Raw genomic sequence first — 13,243 nt, 5'->3', positions numbered from 1 at the left:
AACTGCCAGTGTTAATGCATTCCCAAGACCTTATGCAGAGGATATATTGAAATACAAACCTGGCTGTATCTGAAAACCAAAAGAAACCAAAAGAAATTCTTCCCAAGTATACTATAGACTATTTAATAATATACACGTAGAGATAATAAAGATTCCATTGATCTCCCTGTTTAGTACAAACACAAGGAATATACAGACCACTCTTCCTAAACTATGGTAGTCATGAAAACTGCACTGAGAATGCTAAGGCAAAGGTATTAAGACCTGTAGACTTTTTGTAAACTAGAAATTAGGGGCTTTTAGAGGTAGCATGTATCAGGCCCACAGCAGAGAGCAAAGAACTCCCAGGGAAAGGGGATAAAAGACACAAAATTGTCATCTATGCAGCCAGGACTTGGAACAAGGAAAGAAATGCAGCAATAAGAAGAACACAACCCTTTAGTTTACCATGTATTATAAACATTAAAGCAGCAATGCAAGCTGGCCTGAGGAGAAGCAAGGTGCCAGATTCCCTATTGTTTGCAGTAAGGCAGCCTTTCCCTAGCAGGTGTGTAACAGGAGCTGGGTTCTGCTCTGAAGCAGTGTTTCTCCAGCCCTGGATACACATCCATGCCAGGATTCCTGCTGGCAGCTACCCCCAGGGGCTCCATCACCCACAGGTTAATATTTGAAGGTCGGGACAACTGTTGGCTCTAAAATACTGGTCACTTGTTTTTTCATTTCTCTCCTTCCATTAATTTTTCTTTTCTTTCTTTTCTTTCTTTCTTTCTTTCTTTCTTTCTTTCTTTCTTTCTTTCTTTCCTTCTTTCTTTCCTTCTTTTCCTTCTTGCAATGCTTGTAAATTTATACCTCTTATGCGGTTCTTTTACACAACATTTGCATTATGTGATTATACTTCTTTGTTTGCTGTATTCTATGACTCACATTTCAAGTAAATGAAGGGTTTGGAGAGGCAGTCACGTGAGGAGCAGCTGAGGGGCTCAGCCTGGAGAAAAGGAGGCTCAGGGGGGACCTTCTGGCTCTGCACAACTCCCTGACAGGAGGGGGCAGCCAGGTGGGAATCAGGCTCTTCCCTTGCTCCCAGGGAACAAGGGACATGATGAGAAGAAATGGCCTCAAGCTCTACCAGGGGAGGTTCAGGTTGGACACCAGGAAGAATTTCTTCATGGAGAGGATTGTCAAGCATTGGAACAGGCTGCTGAGCAGGGTGGTGGAGTCACCACCCCTGTAAGTGCTCAAGAAATGACTGGACGGGGCACTCAGTGCTGTGGTTTAGTTGACAAGATGGTGATCTCTCAAAAGTTGGAGTCAATAATCCTGAATGTCTTTTCCAACCTAAATACTTCACTTATTTGAAGAGGCTTCAGGAAGAAAAATGGGGAGGGAGAAATATCCCTAGCACACCTTACTGCTATGGGTAGAGGGAAGAGCAGCTGCCAACACCCCTGGCCTTTCCCACCTGACACCTCCCTTTCCTTCTGCTGAACAACTTGAGAAGGGAGAAGAGGAAAGGCAGTGGAAGGGACAAGACAACAGCCTAAAAAATAACCTGGGGGTTAAGTGGGCAGGTGATGCTGTCAACATAATCTGCACTGCAATCCCACCACACAGCAGGACTACCCTCATCTCTTGCACAGCAGAGTTTTGTTTTGCCTCCTGTCCTTTCTGTGGTCACCTCTTCTTCCTGGAAGCACCCAAGACTCTGCAGAAACAGCTAAACAACTCCCTCAGGGCTCATCAGAGCTCTACACCCAGAAGCCCTCCATGCAGCCTGGGTGGGACTCTGGCTGAAGCACTGGTTTTGCCTAAGACTTGCAGGAAATGTGTTGAAAACAGATGTTGTTACAAAACATAATGAAAACAAAGGATTTGGACAGAAGTGCTTCAAGAAGGGATGATCAGATGCCTGATATGGATCACAGTACACATCCCAGCAGGTAAACTTGCTGCTCAAAAGCCAAGACCCCCAGGCAGCCAGCTAGGGTGGAATCTCCTTTTAGCATGCAAGATGGGCTCAGGAGGCAGATATTAAAGATAACACAAATCCCACCTGCTCCTAACATCCCAGACACATCACGACACTATGACCTTGCAGAGTCTTTGAGGAGAGGGCCACTCCCCCACCGCCTGAGCAGCAGGCAGGGTCTCCAAGATTGTCCTGCTGGACTATGCCTTTAGTGCTCCGATTGCTGCCCTCATGTCTGTCTCCCTTCAGAACGATTTTCAGATGGCCACTCTTCGCAGCAAAATCCTTGTTCACTATGATTATCTGAGCCTCCAATCACCAGCTCTTTCTGAAATCTGAAACTGGCACCACCTTGTTTACTTTGACACTGATGATCAGGCAAGCAAAGCATCAGGAATAACCACCTCATGCTCCAGGCACGGAACCCTGATCTCCTTCCCTGGACCTCCTGAAGATTTTCCAAATGGCCACAAGCCCATCAGATAACTCTCTCAGGCTCTGTTAATTCATCCATAAAAATAAATGCAGAAATTTGGTCAAGACACTACAGTCCTGTGAGTCTTAATTGATAAATAGAGTCTCAGTTGGTAAATAACCAATTTTCACATGTTGGTTATTTATCAAGCAATTCCAGGGGAGGAATGAGGGTTTTTTGTTTGTTGTTTTGGGGGCTTTTTTACCACCGTTTTACATTATTCCGACAGGCAAAACTATTGGTAAGGCTGCCCAAAAATTGATTCATACTTTGCCTCAAATTAATGACATGAAATAACAAAGTCATGGACTATAAAATCTTTCCTGCCCTCTCCAGTTTGTTACAATGAATGTAAAATCAGTAATACTGAACAGGAGAGGGAAAGAACCCCCTCCAGAACTCTACAGCCTAGTGATGCAGCCACACTCCTCACAACAGAAAGGTCTAACTTCAATCCCAGACCCTGAATCAAGCACATGGGCTAAAGGTGGCCAAATAGATATCTGAGCATCTAGAAAGAACTCAGCTTCATTTTTTTGATATGAGCAAAGGCTGGCAACCAGTTAGAAGTGCATGCTGACGTCAGAAAGCAGAGCCTGATCAACTGGCAAGTCTTAGAAGCCTTCACAGAATGGCCATAAAGGACCAGACCTTATCTGGCAAGAAAGAGCAGAAAGGAACCATTTCATTAGGGTCTAGGAGAAAAAACAGACAAAAGACCAAACAAAGACCCTAGAAAGCTTCTGAGACATTTCTTTTTATATTTTAGTTATGCTTAAATTGTGAAAACAAAGTCTCAAGGTTAGGCTTGGTTTTGTCTCCTTATCCAATAAACAAGCAAGCCCATAGAATAAAATCAATGTTGTTTGCCAGTCTGGACAGGACATGAGCACTTCTCCACAGGACGAGCTATTGTAGGAACCATGTCAGTGGCAGTGACTCAGCACCCCAACCTGTCTGCAGGACAGTGAGTCTGCAACTTTGAGAAAAGGTTCTTCCCCTGCAGGGTGGTGGGGCACTGAACAGGCTCCCCTGGGAAATCATCACAGCCAGAGCTCAAGATGCATTTGGACAACACAGTGGGATTGTTGGGGTGTCCTGTACACGGCCGGGACTTGCTGATCCTTTCAACTTGCTAAGTCCCTTTCAACTCAGGATATTCTATGAACTCCAAAACCTACTGGAGAGGCTTTTTTGGGGAATTCAAGAACTAACACCTGAGGCCTTCAAAGCTCAGTCCTACCAGTATTACTTTAGTAGGGTATCAATTTTATTCTCATCTTTCAGAGCTCCAGACCTCAATAGCTGAGCATCCAAAGTGTACACAGAAACAATGTGTGCTATTCTTTCATCAGATTCTCATCAGTTCTCCACTTCCACACTAAAAACACAGCAAGGAGTCATAAGAGCATCATGACAACGCCACATTTAAATAGATTATAGAACAGGAATATAAACATATCAAGAGAAAAGAAAACCCATTAGAGTGTTCATTAAGTTTTAAACACCCTTCTGTTACTGCCTCCTTTACTTGCTATAAGTGGTAATATCCACTCACAGAACAGGTGCTTTGCCTCTTCTTTCACCACCACCCTAAAAACAATTCAGATATAATCAGTGAAGTTCCATATCATTTTCCACTTTCTTAAGTGAAAAATCAGATTAACTGTGTTCTTAAACCACAATAATTTCTTTCCCTAAAACATGGAAAAATCAAATTTTCATTTGTTTCCACTGCATGTTATTCTGAAGCTCAAGGATCTTAACACATCTCTTACCAATAAAAATCCATCCCAGAAATGTGATTTATTAGAACTGAGACCCCAGTCTGATAAATTCCAGGTTTTAACAGGAAGCAATGGACACACCAACAGGACAGTTCAGCCTGCTGGCAACCTTAAGGTAACCCTTCACTGCCCTCAGATCACTAAGTCCTTACACCAAGCTCACATCCTGGGATAGGCTGACCTTTGGAAGAACTAATCAGCCTGAAAGGAGAACAACTAAAAGCTTTAGTGAAAAGAAAAAGATGAAATGCTTCACAGGCTCCCAAGAGGCTGCCTACTTTTTCTGTTTAAAAAATACTACTTCTCCCAGCTGTTTGCGTTGCCCCCTACCTGGAAGCTAGATTCAAAGGTGTATGACAAAGCAAACAAAAAAAAAGTGATCTGAATTATTCCATGACTGATTTGCTTGAAGCAAGTTAAGAAACGCTCCAGTGAACCAGCAGAGCTGACAAGGAAACAAGCAGTGCATGGGTGTAGTGACATCCCTCACTGATACAACAAATTCAAACATAATTTAGCCTAATTCCTTCTAAATTGGTTTAAATGAAAGGTCTTTTGTATCACTGGAAAAACTGTCAGAATTGCTGACACACAGTTCTATTCTTCAGGCTAAAATCACAGATCTGTGTATCCACACAGGTGGATAAACATGAGGAGATCCCTGACTTTTCTCCCTGACAGAGAAAACACATTTTCTCTGTCACCTCTATTATTTTACGGCTCCTCCAAGCAGAAACCCTGTCATGGACTTTATTACATTCCAAAATCTGTGGCTGTGAATGGACTGGTTTTTTTAAGAGGGAAGATACAGCCTCCAGCATGTAAAACAAATACAGCATGAAACACATTTAAACATGAGCAGCAGAGGGGCCTTTTCTACATTTGAAAAATCCAAAGCATTACAGTCTCCTTTTTTACTTCTGCTTTTTCTAGGGGCCTTACTACTACTTCCTGTCTCAAGAAAAAGCCATAAACTTCCTATCTCATCTCATTCAGACATCAAGGGATCCAAGCCATGGCAAGCAGTTTTGTGACCAGAGTTTGTTTCTTATTATTTACATTGCTGAAGGACAGATTAATCATTTTAAAACACCATCTCTTTTTATCATTTTAACACACCATCTCTTTTTATCATTTAACACACACATCATTTAACACACATCTCTTTTTTTTTCTGTACACTGAAGTTATGCTTATGTAGCCTGAGTGCCAGTAGGACACATCTCTGGAGCACTGCCAGGCTCCTTTCCAAGCTGCTTTGTCTCCCTATCACTATCATTTATTTTTAATACACACTTCATGTTATCAATCTAATATATCAATGTATTAACTAACTTCAAACGTCTCCTCTTCAGGTAAGCATTCAGAATTAAAAGACACTCTGAAATACCACAAATCAAGACCAATCCTTCAAAGTCTCATTCAGGGCTTTCCAGAAACTCTGAGTCTTCACACAAAGGTGTACTGAGCAGCAAAGGTGTGTCCTTTGCTCCTCATTCTCACCAGGAACTGCTGTGATACAAGGTGTACCCCCCCATCCAACAGCCCTTATAGGTGGCGAAATGTCATTAAAAGGTAACACCTTTATAGAACAGCATCCCATGCCAAACCTGCAAGCAGCAGGAATTTAATCTTCTGCTGTTGTATCTTTCTATTCTTACACTATCTATTCTTACTACCTCTTGGCTAATTCATGAAAAATTAGATGTTGAATCAATGGGTATTTCACACTGCTTTTTAATTGGGTCTTCTTCTAGCCAGTCTCCACACATGAATTAACCTGTAGCTTTATCTTTGCATTTGAAAGTTTCCAGGTTTCTAAACATGCTACATTCAGATGCCTGGTCTTTTCTCAGGAATGAGATGTGACTGCCATTTCCTTTCAGGAGAAAGGAAGATGAACGGACTTAGCTTTTCAACACACCAGCTTGAGGTATCTGACAGGTTCTGTAGAAACATTTTTGCTGGATCAGCAACATCTTTGTTGAATCGGGAAAAGTGTGCAGAGCTTCCATTAACATACAATCAGTTAGTGGTAACCTTACCTTCCCGAGTTCTGAAGTCATCCTCAAGGAATTTATTAAAATTGCCACACAACCCACAGGTCTTATTATAGTGCTTTTCTTGAAGGAGTATCTGAATGTTTCCACTGGCATCAGTCTTCACCACAAAGCCATGCTCATCACTGGATATTTTATAATATCCTGCCTCCTTCTCTATAAATATACCATTGGAGGCAAAAGGTATGGAAACCCTGGGGAGAAAAAACAGGAAATTCTCAGCATGTGATACACAAAACCCATCAGGTTGTTTTCTGCTAGAATAATAGTTCCTAGAGGTACCTTTTTTCTTCCTGCATCACAACTCCATCTAAAGAGAGGCGAAGACTGAAATATTCTCCAAGATACATAGAGAAACCAATTTTGTCCCCATCCTGGTAATCACCTGAGGAGATGAAACACAACCAAATACTCTTAGTTCTGGGACTCAGGAAGACAATTTGTGGCCAGCAAAAACCTATTTTAAACTATGACCAACACAGAACAGTTATTACTGAATATAAAAACATCTACCAAAGCAGTTGGTATGAAAGTCACATACAGTTTTGGTACATATATCATCACTTCTATGCCCAAGAATAACTCTGCAGAGGCCTATGCTAATTCCAAGGCCTGTCCTAGAAGGTGGGATTTTTCTTACTGGTGTGGTTTAGAATACAGATAAAATTCGTTCTAAAGGGTTATATAGCTCTTATTCCTGGACTCAGCTCAGCCACATTCCCCTGAAAAATACAAAATTAGTAAAGGTCTTCTTTTTAGTAGGAGTAGTAAGGAAATCTCTGCTTCTCAGCAGCTTATTTATGTATGAGCTACATTACCAAAGGACAACAGAAGCCCAGGAAGTAATCCCACTTTTCAAAACAAGCCCAAAATACCCCAATACAACCCACAGACAAACAAAAAACCCCCAACCAAGACCACTTTTTATGCAGTGGTCCATCCTATCTGACAAAGGGGAACTATTTGTCTTTTATTCCAGTGATGGAACCCAGTTCAGACTCACCTAAGAGGGTGAAGGAGTGCTTGTGACAGTCCCCAGCAAGGAGGTAGCTGCAGTACCCAGCAAAATTGTACAAGGAACCATCAAACGTTTTGATGTGATCATTCCCAAAAAGGCTGCAACGGGCAACTGATGACTCCTGAGGTGAAGCCCCTGATGACCCTGAGTATCAAAACACAACATTAACCTGCAATTTAAAGCAATCATTTTGCAGTTCAGGAATTTCTCTGCAGGAATTTATCCCCACTGGTGTCCTGGTGGCTTCTAAGCAGACCGTAAGCCTGGCATGGCAGTCCATATGATCACAGGTTTTTTTTGTTATTATTATATGCATTACTGAAATGCCTTTTGTTTTTTATTTCCACCAGCCCAAACATTGCATGAGTAATTTAAGTTCTGATCCTTTGAGGAATGCCATGTGTTCATTTGTGCGTGCCTACAATCCCGCTAAAGCCTATAGGACACTAGGAAAGCCCTATTTCTTGTTCAGTCAAACCTTCCTGACTTCAGGGAATGTTTGGGACTCAACACAGTGCCTGTTTCGAGGTAAACAGACAAAAGGAATGACTACTGATGCCTTCAGCATGGTGAGAAAAATCCCTGAGTCAGTACAAAAAGGGGAAGGGGGGCTCGTATCTCACAAAAAAATTGTGAAAATATATTCTAGTCCAAACCTGTTTTCTTACCTGTGATTACAGTGCCCAGCAGTAGGCTTGTTTGCAGCACTGTCAAGAGGAGCATCTGTTAAAAATCAAAGAGCTTAGAATATTCTTTGTTTGAGACATAGTCTGTTTCACAACTCCTCATCACTTTCTATCCTTTCTTTATAAGGAAAACTATTGTTGAGGCTCTGCAACATTTCAGCAAGCCATAATCCATGCAGACAGTTGTGATAATTCAGCTGCCCTGCATCCTGCTTTAACTAGATAATCTAGCAGAGTTATCAATTACTCTTTGTCTGCATTTTCACTTCTCATAGCATGGAAGTCAGCTACCTCCATGGGAAATGCAACCCAACACAGACACATATCCCAATTCCCCTCAGCTAACACTCTGCACACAAAGCCCTTCAACACACAACATTATTTCTCAGTCAGCCTGATGTGAAGATGCACCCCAGACTGGCTCAGCCAAGCTGGCTCCAGTGGAAGTCCCCTCTGCAGCACAAACATCCACAAAGGGAAAGAAAGAACATAGAAGTTTTGCACCAGCCAGCAGGTTTGTTGGCAGACCATTGTAACCACATAATCCACTGATTTCAGGGTGATAACAGGCTTGAGATAAGGGGCAAGAAGGAAAGGGAGGAAATTGTGCCGAGATTAGAGACCCAGGGTGAAAATTTTCATTCAATAAAATCAGTTTTAGCATTGCCTCCTCCTATGTTCTAGCACCACAACATCAGTCTTTGTTTTCCGTATGTCTATAAACTACCTCCAGGATGACCAGGCCTTTAAAAATAATAATTAATAATAGGATAGGAGGGTCATGCAGATTGTGAACTACATGGGTTCAGTGGCAAAACATCAACTGTTAAGTATGAAAGCTGCACGGAGCTCTATCTAAGGGAATTAATTTCAGTAATCATATAAGCAACTAGAGAAGCTTAAATATACTAAAGTTAAAATATCAATGCCAGAAGACCAGACACACCTTTTCCTAAAGGAACCATCCAATTAAAGACTAAAATGCATTTTGCAAAGACAAATTGAGATATCAGTATAGACATACACTTCTTATTGCTGTTAGTTATGTAGGTCCAACTCTCAGTCAGATAAATAAACACTGAGTTTGACTCATACACAAGACAGAAAAAGAAAGATCTATTCTATAACTCATAATGCTGCAAATCCCAAACTGACATAAGGCTGCAAGACAGCTCAGAAGTACCACCTGTGTGGGAAAACCACTACAAAGAATGGTGAAGGAAACAGTAAGCATCATTATTCTCAGAATACACACTTGCTACTGTATTTTTGGTGCATGCACAGTGCATGCAGGTATTGTGGTGAATCAGATACTACTGATCTTTGTCAACCCTTTTGTTTTACAAAGCAGGCAGAGAAAAAAGGCAAGTTATAAATCCCTTCCCATCAGTCCCCATCCACCTCCCACTCTGTTCTGAACTGCAGATGGAGTTTCCCCCAGTTCTAATGGAGCAGGTGCCACTAACAAATCAGAATACAATCCAGTAAGATCTGCCGGTATAAAACCATCTACAGTTTTATCACTGGCTTAATTAGAAACTAATGTACCTTCTTCTGCACGAGACTCCTCTTGCACATGAGCAAAAAACTCCTCCGGTTTCCACCTCAAGCCTACAACATCATTGTTCCCCTGGTGCTTCAGAAGTCAAGACTGGAATGACTTTGGTCTGAAATCTCTTGTTTTGTACAAGCCAGGAACTCTTGTTCATTTAAGAGGAAAGATAAAAATGCAGACGTCACATCCGCCTGATTCTCAAGACAATAGATGAAATTGCTATCGTGGAAATCAGGCACTCTTAATTGCCAGGAAGGTACAATGAGGGGAAATAGTTTTAAAAACTGACAGATAAAGTCTTTGAAATACATTTCACATGTGTATGTGTGACAAATCTCACTGGTTGAGCCAACAGGCAGCATATTTATTTGACAGAACATTATTCAAAGGGAATAGTTGGATGCTCCCCACCTCAAAGGCCGCAGAACCATTAAGCCTTTTTTCCTAAACAACTGCCTTAAAGGAGAAAGAAAAATTCAGAGCTAGTAATGCCCTGAATTTATTGTCTAGGTGAAAAAATACTCGAATTTTGCCACCTTCTATCAGAGCAATACATTTGCTCCTTGAAAAGTTCCTCTGGAACAGCACACCCTGCTCTGACTTGTTTGCAGAGTAGGCACCAAATCTATGGGCATATGTACAGCACTGAGCAAAACCACACAAAAACCAGAGTTTGTCAAGTCTTACTTGACTTTCCATGTCCCATTCCTCACATTTTCAATAACTTCTAGGATTAACAAAGGCCTTAGGAGGCAACACATTGCACTGACTGGGAATTGTTTTCTCCTCTTGGATCCAGCTGCCACATCTCAGCAGGTCCTTCCTAGCCCTGAGAGCCTGAACATGAGTGATCACAGACAGATGTTCCCTAAACCGTTCCTTATGGGAATGCCAGCACTACTCAGGATAGGGGAATTAGATCTTCTATGACCATGGTCTCTTAACATCTTCTCAGTTCTAATCCTTTCATTTCCTGAGCCCCAGATAAGTAATTTCATTTAGCAACTTCCTCTTGCAGATCTAAATCGAGCAGGGCTTTTTTTGTTTGGCACATAAGGAAGGTAGAGTGAGATTACCTGGGAAAATTCCTTAAAAATAAGAACAGTGGTCAGATAACTCAGACCTTGTGACACTTCTTAAGTGTGTTAATGACCTTGGGGAACATAACAAACAGAATTAATTGAGATAGACACACAAGGAATAAACTTCCCTTTTTCATCCTGGCTCTTTTTTCTCCCCCCAAAAATAAGGAAATGGTAATTAAAGAGAGCATTTATTGACTGATATTGTACAATGTTCAAACACAAAGCTTAGTGATGCTTGGGTATTTCTGACATGCAATTTTCCAAACAATACACCTGAGACACAGGAGAAAATATAGAAACAGCTATGAAGTGTTGCCAAAAAACATCTATAGTCCATTCTCATAAACGGCACAGGAAGGACTTCTGAGAAAAATTATCCATAATACTGTTTTTCATTGCTTTGTTCAAATACCAGGCTGCATGCAACAAGTCCTTGCCCTGCTACAAGTATGTTTAAATTGAAGGATTCTATCCTGGGCAAAGTCAGTTTGCATGAGAATCACTTAATTTCTGCAGGCAACTGCACTAATTGATTTTATGGGATCTAATAAAAGTCTTCCCAGCATCTGGAGTAAACAGAAACCCCAAATGCCACATCCTCTGATGCCACACAAAAAGTCAAATGAAGGAAGGTGCACGCAGAAATGTAGGAAAGGACAGAAGGAGAAAAGATAAAATTATGAGTAGAGGTAGGAAGCAACTTCTCTGTGAGCAGAGGAAATTTCCAGTCTTGAAAGATGAGAGGAATTATAGAAGGTCCTTGTGTGTCCTATTACAAGTAGTACAGAGAATCAGTGCTCCTCTCTTCTCCCAGGATAAAAGCTGGGAGCAAGCAATGAAATCCTCGGGGGTTGCTGCCTTTAAAGCACATAACTGGAAGGTATCAGCACAGGTCACTGTGTCAAGGAGTCAGACAAACTAACAAAGGGCCCCTGCATCACAGGGATCAAATCTCAAGGATCAAGTGCTGAATCAAAGACAGCTTTTGGCTTAGAAAGTCTTTACCCTACTGTGTGTTAGAAGCAGAAATCCCATCCTTTAATGTTACACTTCATTTCTGCCTTCTCCTTTCCTAAGCAACTGCTGCTAGCCACCAGAATCCTACTTTTTGGTCAAAAAGAAGCCAAAAAAACAAACCAACAAAAAACACCGAAATAAAATAAAATCAACTAGACAGCGTTCTTTATCCTGTCCCAGTCTGCAAGAAGGTATGTTCCAGTGTTTTTCCACAAGTGAGATTCAAATTAACTTCCCGTTACAGATCCAACAGTGAAACAAAGCAAAAAGCTCAGGAGAGGGGCAAAAGAAAACCCCCCAAAAAAATAAAAACAAAAAACAAAAAACCCCAAAACAGGAAAGGGGGGGAAAACCCCAAAAAACAAACCAGGAAAGGAAAAGGGGGGGGGGGGGGGGGGGGGCTAAAGCTCTAGGGGTCATCAGCGCTCAGTTCCTTTTCCTGGCACAGCTAACGATCATAGTTTAAAGGAGGACACCCCTCAGAGAGGATGGGAGGCAATAACGACCCTCACTTTGCATTTGAAAGCCCCCAACCTCCGGACATCCTTCCACAGGTTGGGAAGTTCACTCGGGAAAGCCAACACTTGAACACTCTCCCTCCTGACTGGGCAGGGAAGGGCTGTATCCGAGATAATCCTTTTTACCAGTTTAAGTCCTTTCCTGGTGGTAAACTCACGGGATTTCCAATTTCACAGCCCTTCCTGAGGTTGTGACTGGAGTCAGCCGAGCCGTAGGGACCACAGGCTGCAGCGGGTGAAGCGATAGTTTTGGCTGCTGCTCTTCAGGCTCCAAACCTGCCAGGTGGCATCCCGACCTGAAGTTTATGAGCCAAGGTGCATCCTGCAAGCCCTGCGGTCTGCAGCATCACATCAAAGCAAAATACCCCGCCTCTATATGCAGGGAATAAGGACACTAGAGCTGCACAACATAATTTTCAGCTGGTGCCAGCTAGTACTGCTCTGCTGAAGTCAGCTGCACTACTCTACTCTGTGCTGGCTGAAGAGCCAAAAGCCTCACACATTTGCATTACATTACAAAGAGCCGCCAGAAATTAAACAGAAGGGCAGGGGGTGACGATGATTTTTCGCCTGGTCTGTGGGCGATTTCTTCCTTATTTGAGGTATCACCGCGCTGAGACGCGCCCGACTTCTACACGGCAACTATGCAGCATTCCCGGGAAGGGCGTGTGCTCCTAGGGCAGAACAGCATCGGCCACTTCCAGCCGTCTCCTGGAAGAGCTTGAAGACAGGCGGTCACTTCTCTCTCTCTTTTGCTTGTTAATGTCTTGTACCTCCACCCCGGGCTGAAATTCCTTGCATACAGAGAGCCAGCCAAGGCCAGTTCAACGATTTCCTCCCCCACCCCTGGAATGGTGTTTTTCCTATACCCCACCCCCCCCCCCCCCCCCACTTCCAACTAGTTAAAAGTCTATAATCTTATCCGTTTACACGGTGTATAAAACGCAGCTGTTATAAAACGCCCAACTCAGGAGCCAGGTGGAACTTCTGTGTTCAAGGCTGACCCCTGTAGGTTTGTCCCAAATTAATTATTTTTCAAACAAGAATAGCACCAGGAGTTCACTTAAAAATTCAAC

General features: G+C 42.4%; 1 protein-coding gene across 1 annotated transcript in view; it reads right to left on the bottom strand.

The window, feature by feature from the left end:
- The window catches only part of VWF (von Willebrand factor), a 118,378-nt gene extending 108,710 nt beyond the window's left edge, over positions 1 to 9,668 (bottom strand). The window contains exons 1-5 of the mRNA XM_071418037.1: positions 9,541 to 9,668; positions 7,975 to 8,029; positions 7,292 to 7,450; positions 6,571 to 6,673; positions 6,274 to 6,482 (exon numbers count right to left, since the gene is read on the bottom strand). Of these exons, the coding sequence (XP_071274138.1) occupies positions 6,274 to 6,482; positions 6,571 to 6,673; positions 7,292 to 7,450; positions 7,975 to 8,029; positions 9,541 to 9,570 (556 nt within the window). The 5' untranslated portion in view covers positions 9,571 to 9,668. The remainder of the gene's footprint in view (positions 1 to 6,273; positions 6,483 to 6,570; positions 6,674 to 7,291; positions 7,451 to 7,974; positions 8,030 to 9,540) is intronic.
- Between the last annotated feature and the right edge of the window lie 3,575 nt (positions 9,669 to 13,243).

The sequence above is a fragment of the Agelaius tricolor genome, unplaced genomic scaffold (assembly GCF_023055355.1).
Source record: "Agelaius tricolor isolate 1412-34295 unplaced genomic scaffold, bAgeTri1.0.p SCAF_74, whole genome shotgun sequence".
NCBI lineage: Eukaryota > Metazoa > Chordata > Aves > Passeriformes > Icteridae > Agelaius > Agelaius tricolor.
The sequence above is the reverse complement of the archived record's forward strand: the minus strand, read 5'-3'. Positions and strand labels throughout refer to the sequence as shown.